Below are 22456 nucleotides of genomic sequence, written 5' to 3'. Positions count from 1 at the left end.
TGTATGAGATGAAAATATAAATTTAAGTGTAACTGTGTATATAGAAATAGATATAGTCATATAGCTATAAAATTTAGTTATAGACTCAATTATAAATGATTTTATTTCCATGAAAAAAAAGTAAGACACAGCTTTTTTACTTAAGAATTTAATTATATTTAGCTTGTCCCTCCAGAAGAAATTCTTGACTCTACCACTGTTTATTGTTTTGTTATTTAGCATTGATTGGTTGGTTTATTTTTCTCTTGACAAAATTATATCCTATTTCCAATGGTGTGTGTATATATATATTCATTGTTTTTTATTTGTTTTGTTGGAACAGAATAATTTATTTGGTTTGTTGTTTAGTGTTTGTGGTGACTTATTTGTTATGACATGTGATGCAATTTATTTAAATTTATTAAGTTGAATAGTTTTAGTTAAAATGAAATATTTGGTTACCTGTTTGGTCATGGCAGTGATATAATTTATTTATTTATTAAATTTGAAATATTTTTGGAGTTAAAATGATTAAAGAAAAATTGACTTATAAATAATATCCATATGCAGGTTAAATGACACAAGGCCATCAGTACTTGAAGTGATAGATCTACAAGCCCAAGTCATCAAAGCTTTATGGAAATATCAACTACAACCCATAATCTCGTGGGGACTAACTCTGCTGACCAAGAGACTACAGGACTCAACCAAGTCCTTCTTCCCTTGTCTATAGATGAGACAATTGAACAAATTTTAGGAGATTTTGGGTGGTCTCAATTCATTCAAGCCATCCTTGTATCAGTCCCATCTTTATTTGATGCACAACAAACATTTATAAGCATCTTTACTGATGCAGAGCCAAATTGGCATTGCAACTTCAACACAACATGCAACTCAAACTCCAATATCTGCCAACTCCCAAAAAGTGCTTGGTCTTGGGATGAACCTTCTCACAAGACAATCATATCGGAATGGGGTCTGGAATGTGCTAGTTCATTCATCACAGGACTTCCTGCTTCATCTTTCTTCGTAGGCAGCATAGTTGGTGGATTAAGTCTTGCTACACTTGGCGACATCCGTCTTGGTAGGAAGAACTTGCTTTACCTCTCATGCCTAATAATGTGCTTTACCTCGCTTTTCACGGCATTCTCGATTAACATTTGGATGTACTCGACCTTGAGACTTCTAAGCGGGTTTGGCCGTGGATCAATTACAACATGCACTTTTATTTTGTTAACCGAGAGAGTGGGAAAACAGTGGCGTGGACAAATAGGGACAATGACATTTGTCTTGTCTTCATTCGGGATATTATCTTTACCAGCTGCGGCCTATTTGAACAGAGGTTCATCATGGAGAATTCTTTATCTCTGTACTTCTATTCCAGCAATCTCATACTGTATCATTACTTACTACTTTGTGTATGAGTCTCCTAGATGGCTTTTCATGGTAGGACGTGACATAGAAGCCAAAGCAGTATTGAGAAAACTTGCATCTATAGAAGGCAATAGTTTAGACTTGGAACTATCTAGCATTCATCTTGGGCAAGAAATATCAACAAGTTATCCTTACAAATTGATGAAGGACTTATTTAAGAGAAGATGGGCATTACGACGGATATTAGCAACTATGGTACTTGGTTTTGGCATTGGATTAGTATACTTTGGCATGTTATTCGGTGTAAGAAATTTAGGTTTCAACCTCTATTTGGGTGTCATGTTTAATGCCTTATTGTTAATACCTACAAATTTAGTAACCTTGTTCTTTTTAGCAAGATGGAAAAGGAAAGGTTCATTGTTTGCCTTATGTATAATAAGTGGCATATGTAGCATAATGTGTGCTGTAGTAGGCAGAAGTAGAGAAGGTATACAGATCGGGCTAGAACTAGCATCTTTGTTTTGCACCTCTTTGGCATTAAATGTGGTGATGATATTCACAATTGAATTGTTTCCAACTACTGTGAGGAACTCGGCCTCAACGTTGATCAGGCAAGCAATTGTCCTTGGTTCAGCGTTTGTTCCGATATTGACTTCAGGAGGGAAGAGAAATGGATTTTTATCGTTTGGAACTTTTGGATTGACAATATTGTTGTGTAGTTTCATTGTGATCATTTTGCCAGAGACAAAGGGTAAAAATCTTTGTAACACCATGGATGAACAAGAGCGTATGAATAATATAATTGTGTAAGTTTTGTGTAAGTAGCACTATTCTTAAAATATTTAATTTTATAATAAAGAAAAAAATGTTTCAACTTTTTGCTCATTCATTAAAAAATTATAAATTTTCTCTTCGAAACTCTGGTTTACTTTTTTATTGATAGCAAAATGAAGTTATTTTTCATTGTACTTTTCTTCTTCATCAACAAAAAATTACACCATTATTACAACCAATAGATCTCAATTTATATATATGTGATTCTTTCCTCATTCTCTTTCTATCTCTTTTTCTCACTTCTATGATTTCTTAGTTTTTCTCTCCTTTTGATTGAGTAGTTTGAAAAATGTTCTATAGATTTCCAAGTTCAAAAAGTTTTTTAATACTTGCTTCAATTCCAAGAGAGTGACTATGTGTATGGTTAAAAAACTATACACTTCAAAAAAAAAAAAAAACTTATATTTTTTTCCTTAGTTTTATATTTACTTTTAGTCCTACTCCTAGGTATGTTACTATTATTCTTTATCATATATTTTTTATTTTATTGATATTACATATAAATATAACGAGTTATTATGCATTCGATAGTTGTTGTCTTAGTAATTTATAAAGTATTAAATAACATTTTTAGACTATAATATTGTACGATATAATTGTATTAAATGCTAAATTGTTTTTAGAATACTATTTTAGATGATTGTATACAATAAACAAAGTTGTATATACAGAAAAATAAATAAATTCATTTTATTTTTTAATTGCCCCTTACAAATTCCTAACCACTTTGACCCTCCTTAAAAAAAGTCCTAAAGCCACTTCTACATCTGAGGATCCGCTTTATCAAACACTTGTTGAAATTCTGTAGCCGGGAGTTTCGCTTAGGATTGATCACAAGGAAAGCATATCCACTAGCAAGTGTGCGAAATAGTATTACGTAAGGAACTAACCAAGCGCCAGCTTAGATTGACCATGGAACAGTGGTGCATCAAGAAGATTTGATATTTGCTTTGGTTTCCTGATATTACGATGTATACAACGTTAGCTGTTGTGTTTGTATTCATAATTTCATGGTAATCGGCTTACTTTGTACAAATAAAAGTAGCCATTCCTCGTACACATGGATATTTGTATGAGATTAGAATATACCCACCTTGGATTAAGAATTTTGGGAATCAATTAATGGGGATGCTATGCAGTTATTGAAGTAATCGTTGAGCTGTAATATACCTAACAATTAAACAATTAAATAAAAGCTGAAACATGAAGGTACGTAGCAGAATTTAATGTCACAGGGCACAGGACCATCAATATTTAAATGGTAGAACTACAAGCCAAGAGTTATCAAAGTTGTTCGTAGCACAATTACACTATGGCCTTACCAAATATAAGCGAAAACCTCAAAGAGACTCACTCAGCCGAGCAAAAGACTCCGGAAACCCAACAAGTCCTTCCTTCATTGTCTCTAGATGAAACCATTGAACAAATTATAGGAGGTTTTGGGTGGTCTCAGTTCTTGCAAGCCCTTCTTGTATCAGTCCCAACGCTCATTGATGCACAACAAACAATTATCAGCATCTTTGCTGATGCTCATCCAAAATGGCACTGCAACTTGAACACAACATGCAGCCCAAAGTCCAATATTTGCCAACTCCCAAAAAGTGCTTGGTCTTGGGTTGATTCTTCTCACAAGACAATCATATCAGAGTGGGGTCTCGAATGTGCAAGTTCATTCATCATAGGCCTTCCTGCTTCATCCTTCTTCTTTGGATGCCTAATTGGTGGATTCACTCTTGCTATATTTGGTGACTTCTGGCTTGGTAGGAAGAAATTGCTTTACCTCTCATGTCTAATAATGTGCTTAGCCTCGCTTCTCACAGCCTTCTCGGTGAACATATGGATGTACTCAGCCTTGAGACTTATAAGCGGCTTTGGTCGCGCACCAATTATATCATGCTCTCTTATTTTGTTAACAGAGAGAGTGGGAAAAAGGTGGCGTGGCCAAATAGGTTCGATCGGATTTTTCTCTTATACAGTTGGGTTAATGTCCTTATCAGCTATAGCATATCTGAATAGAGGTTCATCATGGAGAAAACTCTATCTCTACACTTCTATTCCGTCAATATCTTTCTGTATCATGACTTACTTCTTTGTCTATGAGTCTCCTAGGTGGCTTTTCATGCAAGGGCGTGACAAAGAAGCTGTTGATGTATTGAGAGGAATTGCATCTATACCAGTCAAGAGTTTAGACTTATACACATCCAACATTCCCCTCAGGAAGGAAATATCAAAGGTTAATAATCCTTACAAAGTGATGAAAAACTTATGCAAGAGGGGATGGGCTTTAAAACGGATATTGGCAAGTATGGCACTTGGGTTAGGCATTGGAGTGGCATTCTTTGGCATGTTATTCGGGGTAGGAAATTTGGGTTTCAACATCTATTTGAGCGTCGTATTTAATGCCTCAATGTTGATGCCTGCAAATTTACTATCCTTGGTCTTTATGGAAAGATGGAATAGGAGAGGTTCATTGTTTGTCTTTTGTATAGTAAGTGGCATATTCAGCATACTCTGTGTTGTTCTAGGCCGTGGTAGAGAAGGCATACAGATTGGGCTAGTACTAGCATCTTTATTTTGCTCATGTTTTGCGTATAATGTGTGGCTGATATACACAACCGAGTTGTTTCCAACAAGTGTAAGGAGCTCGGCCACATCGCTGGCTAGGCAAGCAGTTGTGCTTGGCACAGTGTTTGATCCATTATTGACTTCAGCAGGGAGAAGAAATGAGTTCCTATCTTTTGGGATTTTTGGATTGGCAATATTTTTGTGTGGGTTCTTTCTAATCTTTTTACCAGAGACAAAAGGTAAATCTCTTTGTAACACCATGGATGAACAAGAGCAAAAAGATAGCGTAATCGTTTGAACTTATATTACATATGATATATAATACCATGGAGACAGTAGCTTATTTTACGTAGCATTTATAGGTGTTAAGGGCGTCTTTGTAAGGTGGAAAGATGAAATAATTTGGTGTTTGCATTTCCTTCATATTAGACCAGTGTGTACGTGATTTGATTTCATAAATGAAATTCTTGTTCAAGAATAGTGTTATACTGTTTTTATAAGTTGTGTTTCCAAATGTTTGTAAATCGGTGAAAATGATTGAATAAAGTTCTTTGGAATATAATCTAGCTGAAATTATGCACATTTTTTATTATTATTATAATAATTCTGCATAATTAAGTTATACTTTTTAATAAATATGCATTAGGGTCAGAAGGTGATGAATTTAATTAAATGGGACCAACGCATAGTAACCATTGAGAATAATGTCAAATCCATAATCCGCATAAATTCAAATAAAAACATACGTGTGAGTCTGGTGATGTGTGACTCTGTGTTAAGCAGTAAAGGATAGTTGTTAGAGATGGTTCGAAGTAGTATGTAATGCTAATGCTTGAGAAGAAAATAATGTGCAGATTTTATTAGCTAAGCCTCTGTGACTCTGTCTACTCTTTCACTTATGCGTTGTATTCAATGAAACCTAAAGCTAGTCCAAGTACGTCGACCTTTAAAACTTAGGTCTAATAATCTATGAGCAGGATTCTCAAAAAAAAAAAAAAAAAAAAAAATTCTACGAGCAGTGGCACAGTTAGAAAATTTTGTTAATGGAGGCCAAGCCAAATGTATTATTGTATTCTGGTAGTTTTAACTCTCTATATAAATGCATATGATTTTATTTTTGAAAAACAACAAAAATATTTTGCTAAAGAGATTTACTTATATATTTTTATTAACTTATACTATGCTCCTAAATTAATGACTTATATATGAAAAAAAAAGTCAATATTAAAAAGAAAATAAAGGAGACAACAATAAATTAAAGAGCATTCATACTTTTTTTTTTTTTTTTTTTGAAAATAATGAAAGGGGCCATTACCTAAAATTTACTCAATATTTTAAATTTTAACATTAAATAGAGGGGGAGGGGGCATATTTGGAAAATCCCGGGAGGGCACCTCTAAGAGCAGAGAACTTAGGTATTGATAATAAATATGCACCAAGTTTTTTAAAAGAGATGTACTATGTATGCAACATGTTCATAACAAATCCTAGATGTCATGTGAGAACTTATGTTTGTGTGTAATAGTTTCAAAATAGAAGAGTTCATGGATTTGGAATTGCGTATAATCACATGAGTAAGTACTACATGAGGTAGCAGTAGATTTAGGATTAAGTCCATTGTATAAATTTTCATTCTATTAGTGAAATGTTTCCTTGAAGATTGTTTAGATTAAATCCTTTCCAAGTTTTTTACATTAAAACCATAGTTTTAAAAGTTTTTTTGAGTCATCATTCCTAGTGTTCATGTGATCTATGCTTGTTTGATGTTTAATTTATTCAAATCTATTGCATAATTAATCTATATATATATATAACCGAAGTTTTTGAAACTCTCACATTTTTCCACATCAGCATTATTTAAAAAAAATAAAAATATTAAAAAAATAAAACCCTAAAAAAAAAAAAAAACTATTAATACATCAGCATTATTTTTGGCAGCCGTACTCTAATTCTTGGGATTTTGAAGCAAACGCGGCCACAGTCCTTATCGTCCTCCTCTGCGCACTCATATGTGCTTTGGTTCTCAACTCCACCATTCGCTGCTTCCTATGTGGTGGTGGTGGTGGCAATAATCACCAACAACCACTACCCCAAAACCAACAAGTACAACATGATGAGTGAAAGAGCACGCTAGAGAAAGAGGCAGCTGATACGTTAATTGCAAGTCCGAGCCTGGTAAGGATGAAGCTGGCTGGAACAGAAGTAGAGTGTGCGATTTGCTTGTCAGAGTTTGTGGAGGGAGAGGGGATTCGTGTGTTGGGAAGGTGTAACCATGGCTTCCACGTGACCTGTATTCAACAACGGTTGTCTTCCCACACCTCTTGTCCTGCTTGCCGCTGCAGCTGTCTCCCTCCCTCTCCTATTTCTACACAACCTTGCAGCTAAACCAATACTGGAGAAGGACCAATTCTCTCTCTCTAATGATCACCCTTCAAAGTTCAAGGCTAAAAAAAAAATAAAAATAAAAAACTATTAAAAATTAGACCAGATTCTCTCCACAAACATTACCGATAAGTTTTTTATTTTGTTCTATAATTTTGGTTGTTAAATATGATTTAGGGTTTCGTTTTTGGTTCTTTGCCTCTTCTGTTCTCTCTGCCTCTCTCAATTCTCAAGCTCCTAAACTATAGTCCACAGGCGCTGGCCTCCTACTCCTTTAGTGGCAAACCATTGAACTTTACTTTAAAATCTTAAATTTTTAATATTGGGGGTTTTTTAAAAAAAAAAAAAAAAAAGGTGTTTTAGTTTGATTTTTTGATATGGGTTTGTGTTAATGTTTGTGTTTTTGTGTGGATTTTTAAGATGGGAAGTCGGTGTATCAGACCACTAAGAAGAGGGCAAGTAGACCTAAGTGCCCTGTCACTGGCAAGAGAAATCAAGGGGTATGTAGTATATATATTGTGTTTTGGCGTATTGGGTTTTTTGCTAAATCTGAAAACGTATCTTTGATTTATAGTTATATGCTATGTCAATTTGTGGTTGTAATTTTGATATTTGTGAATCTATAACTTGTGTTGTGGTGGATGATATACTATATGAGTGCAATGTTGTTATTATGGTCATGGTTTCTTTTCTGTATTGTTTGATTATAGGAACCTAATTTGAGGTAATGTGTTGGTGAGGGGTTTAGTAATTGATGTGAGAAAGACAGGAGTCCATGTTGGTGATAATAAGTCTCAATCTTGGAAATGTGTATGTATGTGGTTCCTATGTGAGGCATTAATATGCTTAGCGCATAGGATTGTAATATTGGGGCTCAAATCTAACATTTATTTGAACTTCATTATTGATCAATCACTGTTTGCATGTGTGTTATGATGGTTAATATATCTTGGAAACAAAATATACTTGTCATTAATGGCCCAAAATGAAACTCTTTATTGCAGGTTATACCTGAAAATGTTCAGGCATTTTTAGGTTATACCTGAACATTTTAAGTCATTTTGGGACTATTTGTCACAATTACACATGTGCTAATTTATAGGATTAATAAAAAACTAAACCCCTACACTCAAGTTTTGAGAGACTGTTTTCTCAACAAAAAAAAAAAGGTTTTGAGAGATTGGCTACAACCCTACACGCAAGTTTAGAAAACCTAACTACAAAATTAAATCCAAGAAAAACACTCAGAAATCGATTGATATTCTACAGCAGAGAGTTGTGCTTGGCTGTGCAAAATCGGATTTGATTGTATTAAAGATATCTCTTGGGGGGTTTATATCTTTAACATATTGAAAATTGAGTTATTGGTTTTGTCATGAATCTTTATTTGTGGTTTTTATGTGTCAAGGATTTTTGTCCAACTTGAATATTGTTGGTTGATGTAGGCTATAGCAACTGAGTTGTTAATTAAGCATTTATGATGTAGTTGGAGCATGAAAAAGAAGAAGCTGACTTTCAATACAAAGAAAGGGAAAGTGAAAAAGGAGAGGGAGATGAAGTAGAAGCTAACAATGGAGATGATAAGATGGAACTACTAGAAGAAGAGTATAAGCATCTTAAGCACTATGACTCTTTTATTGTTTACCGCATTGGTTATGCACTTGTGTGATAACATAGAAACACTGATTTTAGTTGCTGGGTGTGTTTTATATGATTTTGATATCTTGGTGAACGTGTCCCCACTAAATTTTACTTACAATTTAAAGGAAAATCTATGGGAAGCAATGTATTCGAATGAGTGTGAGAAATTTTTTGTTAGCAATGGGAAGTAGTGTATCCCCTTATTATGGTTGAGCGTGTATGAAATTTTGTTTACACAAACCCGTGTGTTTGTACTAAGACATAAAAATCTTGCTTTGAACACATTCGTGACAACTACAAAAGAACCATTGGCTGAGTTCATCAAGTACAAAGTCGGCTGCGTATCACACGAACTAACTCTATTGTTTTCATTGTTACATGTATGAAGGCAGAGTTCCTGTTGTACTTGATGCATCTCTCTTTATTCTTGATTTGATTTGATTGAGTTTTGGATAGATTCTTCATTCTTTGATGATGGACTTTTATTTGTTTAAGTCTATCTACCTTCCTAATTAAAGAATGAACTAATGATGGACTTTTATTTCTAAGCAAATTCAGCTTCCCTGTTTTTAAAATTTATGCTTTGTTCTATTTTGATATGCTTGCATTCTGCTGAAGTGAGTTGAAACATCTCTTTTTTGAACATTTTGATTTTTTTTCCCCTTTCTTCCTATCCTTATTGAATGGTTTTCACTATTTTTCATTTGGATTGGAATTTTTCTTTTTTCTTTATGAAGGAACTTGGGCATGCAAAAAAACGAGGTACAAAAATCTATGCAAAGATTTGTGGCTATGGGATGTCAGGTCGCTTATCATGGACATAATAACTATTAAATCTCTCATTATAATGCTTTTGTGGGTTATTGATTTCTAAAGATTATAATGTAGTTTAGGTGATGCATATCACATTACTCAACCACATACTAATGGAAGAGGTGCCATTTTGGCCATGAACCTTTTATGTAATGTACACTAACTGTTGTCATGCATGTGTATTCTTGTATATGCATATATTATCATTAGCTAACTATGCAAATGATATATGTAGATCAATATATGTTGTACCTGATCAACCAATTCTATTTTTATTTTGGTACTCTTTTGTTGCAGACTATTAGTGGATATGTATTCAAATCTAATAAGTTGGTATGTGCCTATAATTGATTTAAATGATTGTTTTAATCATCCAAATCTCATGCAATCAATTTCACATGAGAACATAGAAAAATTGGTGGATGTATGATGATAATGGGTGCAGGGCTAATTGTCTTGGTGACTAACTTCATTGCTGTTTCACTCTTTTCATTTGCCATCTTAGTATGACCCTTAAAAATAGTTCCTTTGTAGGATTGATCTAATAGTTACCTCAACAAAATGCTTTTGATTAAGTTAAATTTTATGCCAATGTGCATTAAAGGATAATTGGGGTTTGTTATAATATGCTTACTTTTTTATGACTTGTAGTCCCGCCTTCATCCTAACCATAGTTTTCAGAACCGGACCGGATCGGGAGGTTGGACCGTGAAAACCGAAAACCGGGATGAAAACCGGTTTTTAAGCCTAAAGAACCGGATTTTTTGTTAATTCTGTGAACCGCTAAAACCGGGGTTGGACCGCACAAACCGGTGAGAACCGTGCAGTCCAACCCCTTAGCATTTTTTTTTTTTTTACAATTTTATTCTACTTAATTAAATTATCCATCTCTTACAAGGAATAAAAAAAAAATTATAATTAAAATCCTTCAAAGATATTCAAATTTACTTCAAAAATTAATCATAAATTTTATTGTTTTCATGGTTATTATTTTATTTTATTAAATTTCTTATTTAATTATTAAATATATGCTTGAAAATCATTAAATTTCCCTCACATATATCGATATATTGTCAATTTTGCTAGTTTTATAAATTTAATATCTATATTTAGGCTTTAATTAATTATTAAATTAATTATGACGTCATCACGGTTCGACCTCGGTTCGACCTCAGTTCAACCTCAAAAAACTTGAACCTCTCCCTTTTACGGTTCAATGAACGGTCCGGGTTTGAAAACCTTGATCCTAACTAGGTGGAATATGTAAATTCCCATGCTAGTTCTACACCTTTGTGTAAATCATATGGACCTTCACAACTTGCTACATTCTGATTCCATAAAGCTGGCTTAGAATGTTATTTGCTCAAACTAATGCATGTGGCCTTGTCTTTGAATCCCTTATTCAGGTGATTTGATAGAAGCCAATGCTATCAAAACACGTAACATCAGGTGCTTTGGCCCTATCCTCCACATAAGTAATTTTTGGTACTTCAAACAGTTTGATAACCTATACATGATATCCATCCATTTTATTAGCTTAATTTATGTTCAGAACGTTGGCTGGTCTCCACAAGTTTATCTTTATTTTTATGTGAACTTTTATTTTGAACAAATGGTTTTATTTTCATATATTTTCAAGTCAATATCCTAAATAATAACTATATTTTATTTCTATTTAACTATCTCGTGTATCGCACAGGTTAGCGCTTAGTTTAATTAATTATTGAGTTAATATTTGATAAAATCTGAGACAACTGTGTCTAAAACCCTAAAAATCCTTCAATCCTTAATTATCGAATTATTAAAATAAATATGTTATCTGAGAAAACAAAAAGTGCAATGGCCTTGTGGTTACTAAATATTAATTATTAGTAGAAGACAACTGAAATAGGTGATCTAGGGCTACGTACAACCAATTTTATTTATTCTTATATAACTTCTTTCTTTTATTTTCTTTTTTTCCTTTTTTAAATTCCTTAAATAGAATGGATGAGGGAGACAATCAACAATAACTACCTCTATTTTGGCATAATCATACTAACTCTTTTTTTTTTCTTCGAATAATCATAGTAACTCTTCTATATGTTAATGAACCAATATCTTTATATATCTATATATATATATATATATATATATATATATTATTTCTTAGTCTTGAGTTAGTGGACTGAGGTGATCTATTTCATCTCGATTTTGGCTTTCCTTTGGAAACATTTTACAGCATAGTTTGTATTTGATATTGATCTTATTTCAATAGGTTATTACTGGTGCTTATGATTCATCGCTCTATGGGTGGGTACTCTTGTAAAGTTTAAGGTTGACTAATTCCATGACAATATAATATTAATTGAGTCTCTAATCTGTCATTAAGAGTTCAAAATTACAAGTCCAAGATGCAGCTCAAAGAAGATATAAATTGAAGATTTTGATTGCTCTTCCATCGATTGAACAAAGTGTCATCAACAACCTTTCGATCACAGCTCAATAGATTGAAAGAAGATTCTTGACACACTACAAAAAACGCGGGCTATAGCCATGTGTTTAAAATGCAGCTGTAGCTCCTAAAAACGTGGCTATAGGTCCATTTTGTCTATAGCTACGTTTTTAGATTGGTATTAGAATGCAGGTACACTCTTGTAGGATTTATATATTGAGTGTGATCTTTGACCCCTATTATCATTGATGAACTAAAGTGTTTTAATGTTCATAACCATGAAAATAATGTTTAAGAACACTAATGATGTAGATGATTTCAAAAGTAATTGTCATAAGCTTTTAGGGAGTGTCCTAAGTATTAGAAAAACTGCTAAAAATTCCTTGGATAAATTAAAAAAGGGGCCAAACTGGAAAATCTATTCTCAAGCTTTCTCAATGACTAAAGTATATTTTTACTGTTCTTGTATCATATGAGGTTATGGAAAGGAAAATACATTGGAAGAAATGGTCAAAATTGTGTACTTTATAACTAAAAGGGGTCTTGGCTTTCATGACCTTCATGCTTTTAACTAGGCTATGTTGGCTAGACAAGGGTCGATGCTTCTACATCACACTAATTCCTTATTTTATAGGGTTTTTAATGCCCGGACTCAAGTTTCTCTCATGCTATGCTAAGTCACAACCCTTCATAATACATGTGCTAGGTTCTAAAAATTTAGAACAATTAGCAAACTGTGAGCACAAACTTGTCTATATATAGATTCCTAGATTTATAGGTTTGATTAGATAATTCCCAAGGTGTTACAAGTTAGAACATAAGAACATACAAGCTGCAAAATTAAGAATTCGAAACATGTCAAGTTCGACTGAACAAAACACAGGTTTGTAGAATTTTAATTAAGCCCATCAGTCTGTTAAGCTCATTAAGTAATTAGGGTTTCAGATTTATTTCACATAGTATTTAAAGGAAACCCTAAGATACGTTTTTACAGATCTGAAAAGGACTTTGGAGGTGCTTTTGTGAGATCTAAAAGGTATTGTATCTTCCTCTTTGAAAGTCACTACTGGAAATCACTCTCATATCATTAGATTCGGTGGATCTGAAGTTGTTGCAACAAGATCAACAACTGCTGATGATTTAAACCTTCAAGCATGGTCTTAGAGTCACAAACTAGAGAGTTTGTGTTGCTAAACCTTTGAGTGGGATTTCAAAGCCATAAGCGTGGGTGCTTGTGTTGCAATAAGTCCAAGAAGAGAAGGAGCCTGTGGATTCGTAGCTTGGACATGGTCGTGTTAGTAAGTTACTGCTTATGGTTGCAATAGATTTAGGGTTAAATCTGATTGTAAAAATTTCGATTCTCTTATAGTGGATTTGCTTTACCTTGAGAATTGCTAGGTCAAATCCTCCCCAGACTTTTACCTTGAAATGATTTATTTCATTGATTTTTCTAAGTCATCATATCGTGGAGTTATTTACTTTTCCGCTGTTGTGCATGATATGATTTATTATTGTTTAACCTAAATTTGAATAATTAATCTAAATAATTACTTGGTTAATATATTAGGTTATATAATCTAGTTTAAGGGGTCTAAACAAACAAACAACATGGTAGTACATGCTTGGCACAAAAGCTAAGCAAGGTGGATTATAGAATACAAATTCTCTATCCCATTTTTTATGTTTCATTTTATACTTCACTAATCACAAATTGTTATATTTTTATTTGACTTTCTTTATAAAATAACCAAAGTTTAAAATGAAAAAAAAAAAAAAAAAAATCAAAGACAAGTCATATTATATATTATTTATTGAACATAAAAAGTGGGATAACAGATTTGTATTCGGGATAAAAGGAGATCAGTCCAAATATGAGTGGATATTTGGTCCAAAGTCCCAACATAAGATAGATAACCACTCATTTGGATATATAAAGAAAAATAATGACAAAATGTTTGCTAGAATAAAAATATATAAAAAAAAAAAAAAAAAAAAAAAAAAAAAAAAAAAACCATCTAGTGCCCCAAAAGATTTATTATAAACTACTTTATAAATTCCTGTAAGGGTTAACGTATGAATCATGTTAGGACATATTGTATTAATCCCTGTCAAATGAATGTAATAATACGTATTACATTCATTTTGAGTTGTATTTGTATTGGAGACAACGTGGTTTTGGAGCAGCTAGATATTGGTGTACATGACGTATTACATTCATTTTGAGTTGTATTTGTATTGGAGACAACGTGGTTTTGGAGCAGCTAGATATTGGTGTACATGAGTATGTGCTTGGGACTAGTTTATAAGATGGTTTTTATGCTTTTTATCATTTATGTATAACTTTTTAAAACCTCATTTTTTCTTACTTTTTTCAAAGTATAAATATAGTTTAGCACACTTTTAGTAGAAAATTTTCACCACAAAACTAAATAACTTATTACCAAACAACCATGTACATGTGTCGGAATTTCACTTAAGCGAAGTTATGGTACTATTAGGTAGGTTATGAGAAAAATGAAAAATATACCAACAAAGAGTTTTTCCTGAAACTATAGCCTAAATTTGGGTCAAGCAAGAATGTTCACTAAAGATAAATCAAATGGTTTTAGTTCTTTGTTGTTTTTATCCAATTAGTCCTTTGGTAATCTTATAAACCTACGATTTCACACTCAATTTTACAGATAAAGAAGAGAGAGAGCTGCCCATTCAACTTAGAGAGAAAATTCTTGTAGTCTCTACCCTTCACCCTTTTCAAATTGACATACCTTTAAGAGGAGATAACCCGAACAATCCATATTACCATTGTGTGATCTTTGGTTGAGTGATTGGTTTTGAAAATCACAAAGCAATCCTACAAATCCAAGACTTGGTGGCTCAACTTGCAAAATTCGGGTGAACTACTAAAGAGAAATAAGAACTAGTGAAGTTGGTTGCTAGCAAGAGCTTTGGATGCTTGACTACATCGTCACTACTTAACTTGGAGGGTTTTTTGAGTTGATATGTACTACAATTATTTTCACTAATGGATTTATTGCTGGCTAAGTCTGGAGAGTTTTTACCCATTTGGGGTTTTCTCTTCATCATCACATCATTTGTCAATGGTGTAATTGTTGGGTTTCTTTATTTTTTTTAGTTTATTTCTTTGCAATTGTGAATTGGTAAATTAATTAATCCGACTTAAATTGTTAATTCATTTTAAAAATTGGTAATAAGCCATGTAAGAGGGCAAAAGGGCCGGCCCATCCCCGAACTAGGCCGGGCCCATCTAAGGTTAAACTGGCCTAGGCTTAACCCACATTGACTAGGTGAATACTGAGACATTATAAGAGAGGTACCCCACCTCAACAAAGCACACCAACAAAGATCTATATTAGCTGAGAATGTAAAGTAGTGCCTTGAGGAAGTCTGCCATCCGAGCATAAGATTCAGCGTTAGGTACAAGTTATTAGAAAATCTTTTCAATAATAGTCATGGGTTCCACTCCTGGTCCACGACAAGACATGTAAGAATAGTGGCATGGACTCAAGGACCCACTCAAGCTCATGAGTGGAGGGACCTAAACATGTGTGGAATATTCAGTTATCATGAAGGGTCAAGTAAGAGGGTATAAAAAGGAAAGAGATAATCAAGAAAGGGGTAGGAACAAAAATCCTGGGGGAGTAAACATGAGAGGAGAAAGAGAGAGAAATAGTGATGGGAGAAGATAACCTAGTTCGGACACAAAAGGGGCTCCTCAGCAATAAGCTATCCCTCTCGAATAGGTTTGACTAAAGTGAGTAAACACTGCATCTTTATCCTCAAACTATTAACCCATCTCTTACAAGCCCATTTTGCTTCTAGGATCTCCCATTGTGGGCTATACCCAAGGAGATATACAAATTAGTTGGGGAGTCAAGCCCAATAGACCCACAGAACGCAGAACAGAACACCCACAAGCCATAATTGAAGTTCTAAACACTAAACAGGAATTCTCAAATCATGGATCCTCTATTGGTAATGGAGGCAAATTAAGCAAAGCTGGAGCGCAATTGTGTTATGTATCTCTTGAAAAACTACAGATACATGCAGCATTACAAATAAAATTATGGGATCTTAATAAGAAGGTTTAACCATGGGCATGGAGCTTGAGAGGAAAACAAAAAAAAAAAAAAATCATATTTGGCTGGTTGTTGTTGATTGTTGGACTTTAGTTAGCAAATTTCTCCAAATGGCCTTGAAGTTCTATTGCCCATACGAATGGAATGGGTCTTGCTGCTGATTTCATGGGGCTTATTTTGCTATTCCCATTTGTTGTTTTTGAATGTTATAATGTGCTGCCTAAGCTCATAAACGTGGGCCATGCTGGCTATCTTTTGTTTGGCCTGGTTCCATAATTTATGGTTTCTTTTTTTAAGGCCTCATCTTAGACCAATTTCAGATGTTGGTTTTCACGGATATTGGGCTATAGGCTATAGTAATGGGCCTTGGACTGATTTATTTTTTTATTTTTTATTTTTATTTTTTTTTGAGAAGGTACTTGGACTGACTTTGTGGGCATTATTATCTAAAAGTATTTTTATAGGCCTACTTGTGCCGAAAACGCCTCTAACAACAATGTTAGCTGTTGTGTCTTTAAGTAGTTTATAATAAACTTTTGGAAGATTAAATTGGACTGAAAAGGGACAAAGACAAAATAGTTCATGAGAATTTTGCATGATTCAATTTCAAACTAGTTAATTGGATACCTGAAGTACAATGACGACTAAAGGTTTGCTAGAATAGTGCCCCCCAAAAAAATTGTTTATTATAAACTTCGAACCAGCATATATTTGCCGAATGGATACAATCTGCTCATAATTGGACAAAGACAAAATAGTCCACGAGAATTTTGCAAAATTTAAACTAATCAATTAGATATCTGGAAAAAAAAATAATAATAAGGACAAAAAGTTTGCTAGAATACATACATAACAGTTAGGTGGAGTTTGGATAGCATTTTCAACACTTGTTGTGCGCGTTTGCATTTGTCAATGGGTCACATGCACTATTCATAGGACCCACAAACTTCTTTTTTCAGCAAAATTTTCATTAAAAATAAGTCTCACATCACTATTTACACATTTAAAAATTATTTTGCTATAGTATTTTCAGTTTTCAATTTTTACCAATAAACGGTATCCAAACAAACCCTTAGTACCCTAAAAAGCTTGGACCCTGTACTTGCCGAATGGATACAATCTGGTCAAACGAAGACAAAATATATCGCGAGAATTTTGCATAGGAGTGATTTTAAACTAGTCAATTGGATATATAAAGAAAAATGTCGACAAAAGGTTTGCTAGAATACAAACACAACAGCTAGCGATACCAAAAGTTTATTATAGACTAGTTACAAATTCCTAAGCCACCTGATTCTTTGGACTCTCTTCCCAATAGACCACAAAATTATCACTCACAAATCATCCATTGGCAATGGAGGCAAAGTGAAGCAGGCACGTAATTGTGTATGTGCAAAATGTTTCTCTTGAAAAACTACAGATACAAGCAGCATTACAAATGAAATTATGAGATCTTAGAAAGAAGGTTTAACCATGGTTATATATGGATCTTGGGAGAACAATAATAATATGTTATATTGTTATTCTTAATTGATTTGCAAGCTAGCAATCTTAGTTGGGTGCTTTTTTATTTATTTATTATGAGATAGTTAAGTGCTCTTAATTTGAATGTGGTCACTGGCCAAGTTAGTGGTGACTCCAGGAATCATTTTTAGGATGGTCACTAAGAAACTTAAATTTTATAAAATTTAATATAAAAATAACTTGAATATATCAATATCTCCAAAAAAAAAAAAAAAAAAGCTGAAAATGTATGAACTGTTACCACTTTTTTCTACTAACAAAGAAAAAAAAAATTGATAAGAGATAAAGTGGGAATTGAGAGTGCTGAGATAAGAGTAATAAAATAAGAGAATTGAAATGATAATATTGAATAGAAAGAAAAACGGATAATGTTTGCTATAGCTATGAGCTTGAGTCACTAAGGAAAACAAAATTATTGCCACTGCAAAGCCAAAAAATGCATAACTGCCGGCACTATCAAGGATAACTCATGAATACAATATTTTTCTTGAGGGTCAAAATTACTTTTGGAGTAATGCTATATCTACAACATTTTTAAAACAAATCTTATACAACAATTTGTAATTAATGCTATAATAAGTGATGTCAATATTGAAATCAAATTAGAATTAGTAACTGATTTCAGCTTATCACATAAGATTTGTTATGAAATTATTGTAAAAATGTTATGAATGTAACATTATTCTTATTTTTATTGAATTAAAATTCTTGTAATTCTCAAATTAGGGTGGGTAATATTTTTGTTAGGGTGGTCAAAATATGTTAGTTTAGAATATATATATATATATATATATATATATTTGGCAAGTCAGGATGACCCTAAGATACATGTAGAGCTGCCCCTAGGCCAAATAGCCATAGGAGTGTGAAAGGGCTTTGATTCTCACAAACATCTATGATTTTACATCTCGTTTTTTGCATTCATTTTTATGAATTAAAATGTGGAAAATTCTTGTATCAATTATGGATATGTATGTGAAATAGTGGATGTGAACAAGTGTAAAAGAATGTGTATTGTAAAGTCAATTACTACATTTTTGTTTTTTGGGTTTTTGTTTTTATTTTTGTTTTTTTGTTTGTGCTGATAGCTCAAACATGCAGCACACGTTTAACTTAGCATCATAAAAATTAAGTAAAAGAGAGTTGGCTTTAGATTTGGCCTCAGAAGCATCGTTATATCAAACACATGTTGAACTTGCAGCTGGGAGTCTTGGCTCAATTTAAGCAAGCGAAGTCATGGGCAAGTGTTTGTATTGATGGTAATCCACTTTCATTTGGTGTCGATATAACGATGTATACAACGTTAATTAGCTTTTGTGTTTGTATTGATAGTAATCCGATTTCTTTATACCAGTATATAGAGAAACGTTCTGCATGCCTTTACTGAAAACAAATAAAAGTAGCCGTTCCTCGTTCACATTGATACTTGTCTGAGACTGGAATATACCAACCAACCATGGAATGTGAATCCTATGTAGGTATTGAATTAATCGTTGAGGTATGGGTTAACAACCAATCAATTAAGTAAAAGCTAAAACATGAAAGTTACGTAGATGTTATCCTAATAAATGTACAAGGGCACAGGACCATCAGTATTTAAATTGATAGTTCTACTAGCCATAGTCATCAAAGCTGTACGTAGCACAATTACAATATGGCCTTACCAAATACAATCCACAATCTCACAGAGCCTCACTCAACCGAGCAACAGACTCCATGGATCAAACAAGTCCTTCCTTCATTGTCTCTGGATGAAACAATTGAACAAATTATGGGACGTTTTGGGTGGTCTCAGTTCTTGCAAGCCATCCTCGTTTCAGTTCCAACTTTCTTTGATGCACAACAAACATTTATCAGCATCTATACTGATGCTGAGCCAAAATGGCACTTCAACTTCAGCACAACATGCAACAGGTGTCAAATCTCAAAAAGTGATTGGTCTTGGCCCTCTTGGGATGAATCTTCTCAGAAGACAATTATATCAGACTGGGGTTTCGAATGTGCTAGTTCATTCATGATAGGCCTTCATGCTTCATCCTTCTTCATAGGCAGCCTAATAGGTGGATTCACTCTTGCTATGCTTGGTGACATCCTTCTTGGTAGGAAGAACTTACTTTACCTCTCATGTCTAATAATGTCCATTGTCTCACTTCTCATGGCATTTTCGATGAGCATTTGGATGTACTCAATGTTGAGACTTGTAAGTGGGATTGGACGTGCATCAATTATGACATGCTCTCTTATATTGTTAACACAGAGAGTGCGAAAAAGGTAGCGTGGCCAAATAGGGTCAGCTACATTTTGGTCCTATACAGTTGGGGTATTATCCTTACCCACTTTGGCTTATATGAATAGAGGTTCATCATGGAGAATTCTCTATCTCTACACTTCCTTTCCAGCAATCTTTTACTGTATCATAACTTATTTCCTTGTCTATGAATCCCATAGATAGCTTTTCATGCAAGGGCGTGACAAAGAAGCCCTAACAATATTGAGAAGAATTGCATCTATAGAAGTCAAGAGTTTAGACTTACACCTATCCAGCATTCCCCTCAGGGGGGAAATATCAAACGTTAATCCTTACAAACTGATGAAGGAATTATTTAAGAGAAGATGGGCTTTGCAACGGGTATTGGCAACTATGGTTCTTGGTTTTGGAATTGGAGTGGCATTCTTTGGCATGTTATTTGGGGTACAAAATTTGGTTTACAACATCTATTTGAGTGTCATTTTTAATGGCTCACTCTTATTACCTTCAAATTTAATACCCTTGTTCTTTATAGCAAGATGGAAAAGAAAATTTCATTGTTTGCCTTCTGTATAATAAGTGGCATATGCAGCATACTATGTGCTATAGTAGGCCGTCGTAGAGAAGGCATACAGATTGGGCTAGAACTGGCGTCTTTATTTTTCTCATGTTTAGGATATAATCTGTTGGTTCAGCATTTGATCCGATATTGACTTCAGCAGGGAGGAGAAATGAGTTCCTATCTTTTGGAATTTTCTGATTGTCAATATTATTGTGTGGTTTCATTGTGATCGTTTCGCCAGAGACAAAGGGTAAGAATCTTTGTAACACCATGGATGAACAAGAGCAAAAGGAGAGTACAACTGTGTGAACTTATATATATATATATATATATATATGTTACCATAAGGGTCAACACCAACCTGAATCACAAGCATGTGTGCATTCTTTTATGTGTTTTTCATGTCTTTAAGGAGACTAGAAAATAAGATTAAGGAAAATAGCTTAAGTTGGTAGGTGGTTGTCTTTCACATTCAAAATTGTGAAGGAAACCAGCTACTTCGGAAGAGTTCTAAGTGAAGATGTATTCCTTTACTTGACTCTTCCTTGCATGCTTCAATTTGGGAAGTTATCTTCTTAGTTTTTCTATATATAGCTATTCTTCTGTATGTGTGAAATAGTATCCGACAAGTGTAAAAGAAAAAGCAAATGCATGTGTAGAGAAATAAGAAAACAAATAGTGAAATAGTGGGAAGTGCTGTGAGTAGAAAAGTCTACGTAATGTTATAAGTACAATAAAACTCTCCTTTGTTGAGAATCTTTTTGTGTATTCTATTTGAGTCTGATAATATTTACTATAAACTAGTAGCAGATTCCCGCGATGTCTAAGAATAAATAATTATATTTTAGTCATGGTATAATATATAATTTGTTCTATAATTTTGTGAAAATAATTTGTTCTCCCAAAAACTTAAAACAATTTTTAAAATTATTTTTTATTTATTTATCACAAAAAATATATCATCAATTTATTATTTGGATTTATTTGATTGATATTATTCATTTTTTAAGCGATCCATATTTTGATAAATTGTGTTATCGTGCGTTATATTTTTATAATTTGTTTTTCACGTACAACTAAACTGTTTAAGTTTCAAATACATCATTCATAATTCTCATTCTCCAAAAAAGATATTATTATATTTATAATTTTTCTTATCATAAGAGTAGTTTTGAACTATTGATTGAGTTTTATTTACTAATATAGATATATGAGATTGAAACTGTATATTTTTTAGACATTTTTAAGAGACTATACCATATTATAAATTTAACATTTAAAATAATATGTAGGAAAAAGGTAGACTTTGTGTCTAAAATTGAACATTTCATCTATCAAAATGAAAGAAAATAATCTATATAAAAGCATAAAGAGAACATGATTTTTTTTTTTTTTTTTTGACTACATACACTTTTATTTATTAAGATTTAATTTCCTTTAACTAGATTTGCATATCGCATTTTGATATGTTATTACACTCCTATTGAGCCTTCTCATCCATCAAATCATTGGTCTCATCATTATTCCTTTTATTATTTAATTTTTACTTTTAATTTTATGACAATATTAAGTATATAAATATAATGGTTATACAAATTCATCTTCAGAAGTTTTAACTTTACATATTCATTTACATTAATTTTAATATTATAACTAAACAATAAATCAATGAAAAATAAAAATAAAAAATTTGTCTATACGTATTCATCTTGGGTGGTTTAATTTTAATAGTTGATAGACACATTCAAATACATAGCCAACATTGTGTTTTAATATAAATTTATACCTCACTTCCAAAATAACTAAGTATTATGTCAAAAAAAAAAAATTTAAAAAGCTAAAAGAGGAAGAGAGAAGATTTGTGATAGAAAACTTCAAATACACTACCAAATCGTATTAACATATATATATATATATATATATAGAGAGAGAGAGAGAGAGAGAGAGATCACCTTTTTTTGGGAGAGAAATAGAAAATAAAATGAGAAAAAGAAGTATCAAAA

The 22456-nt window shown here is 32.9% G+C and overlaps 3 protein-coding genes across 3 annotated transcripts; all 3 read left to right on the top strand.

Annotated features, from left to right (window-relative positions):
* The first annotated feature begins 615 nt into the window (after positions 1-615).
* Positions 616-2163, top strand: LOC126720242 (organic cation/carnitine transporter 2-like). Its single transcript, XM_050422559.1, has one exon. The coding sequence runs from the start codon at positions 616-618 to the stop codon at positions 2161-2163; it is 1548 nt and encodes a 515-aa protein (XP_050278516.1).
* Positions 2164-3499: 1336 nt separating this feature from the next.
* LOC126720241 (organic cation/carnitine transporter 2-like) lies at positions 3500-5050 on the top strand. The gene has a single exon (XM_050422558.1). The coding sequence runs from the start codon at positions 3500-3502 to the stop codon at positions 5048-5050; it is 1551 nt and encodes a 516-aa protein (XP_050278515.1).
* A 14247-nt stretch (positions 5051-19297) lies between these two features.
* On the top strand, positions 19298-19918 carry LOC126720240 (organic cation/carnitine transporter 3-like). Its single transcript, XM_050422557.1, has one exon. The coding sequence runs from the start codon at positions 19298-19300 to the stop codon at positions 19916-19918; it is 621 nt and encodes a 206-aa protein (XP_050278514.1).
* The last annotated feature ends 2538 nt before the right edge of the window (positions 19919-22456 follow it).

The sequence above is a fragment of the Quercus robur genome, chromosome 4, assembly GCF_932294415.1.
Source record: "Quercus robur chromosome 4, dhQueRobu3.1, whole genome shotgun sequence".
Taxonomy (NCBI): Eukaryota; Viridiplantae; Streptophyta; class Magnoliopsida; order Fagales; family Fagaceae; genus Quercus; species Quercus robur.
The sequence above is the reverse complement of the archived record's forward strand: the minus strand, read 5'-3'. Positions and strand labels throughout refer to the sequence as shown.

Excerpts from the sequence above, each read along its gene's own strand:
- LOC126720242 (XM_050422559.1), top strand. The coding sequence starts at position 616 with ATGGAAATATCAACTACAACCCATAATCTCGTGGGGACTAACTCTGCT.
- LOC126720241 (XM_050422558.1), top strand. The coding sequence starts at position 3,500 with ATGGCCTTACCAAATATAAGCGAAAACCTCAAAGAGACTCACTCAGCC.
- LOC126720240 (XM_050422557.1), top strand. The coding sequence starts at position 19,298 with ATGGCCTTACCAAATACAATCCACAATCTCACAGAGCCTCACTCAACC.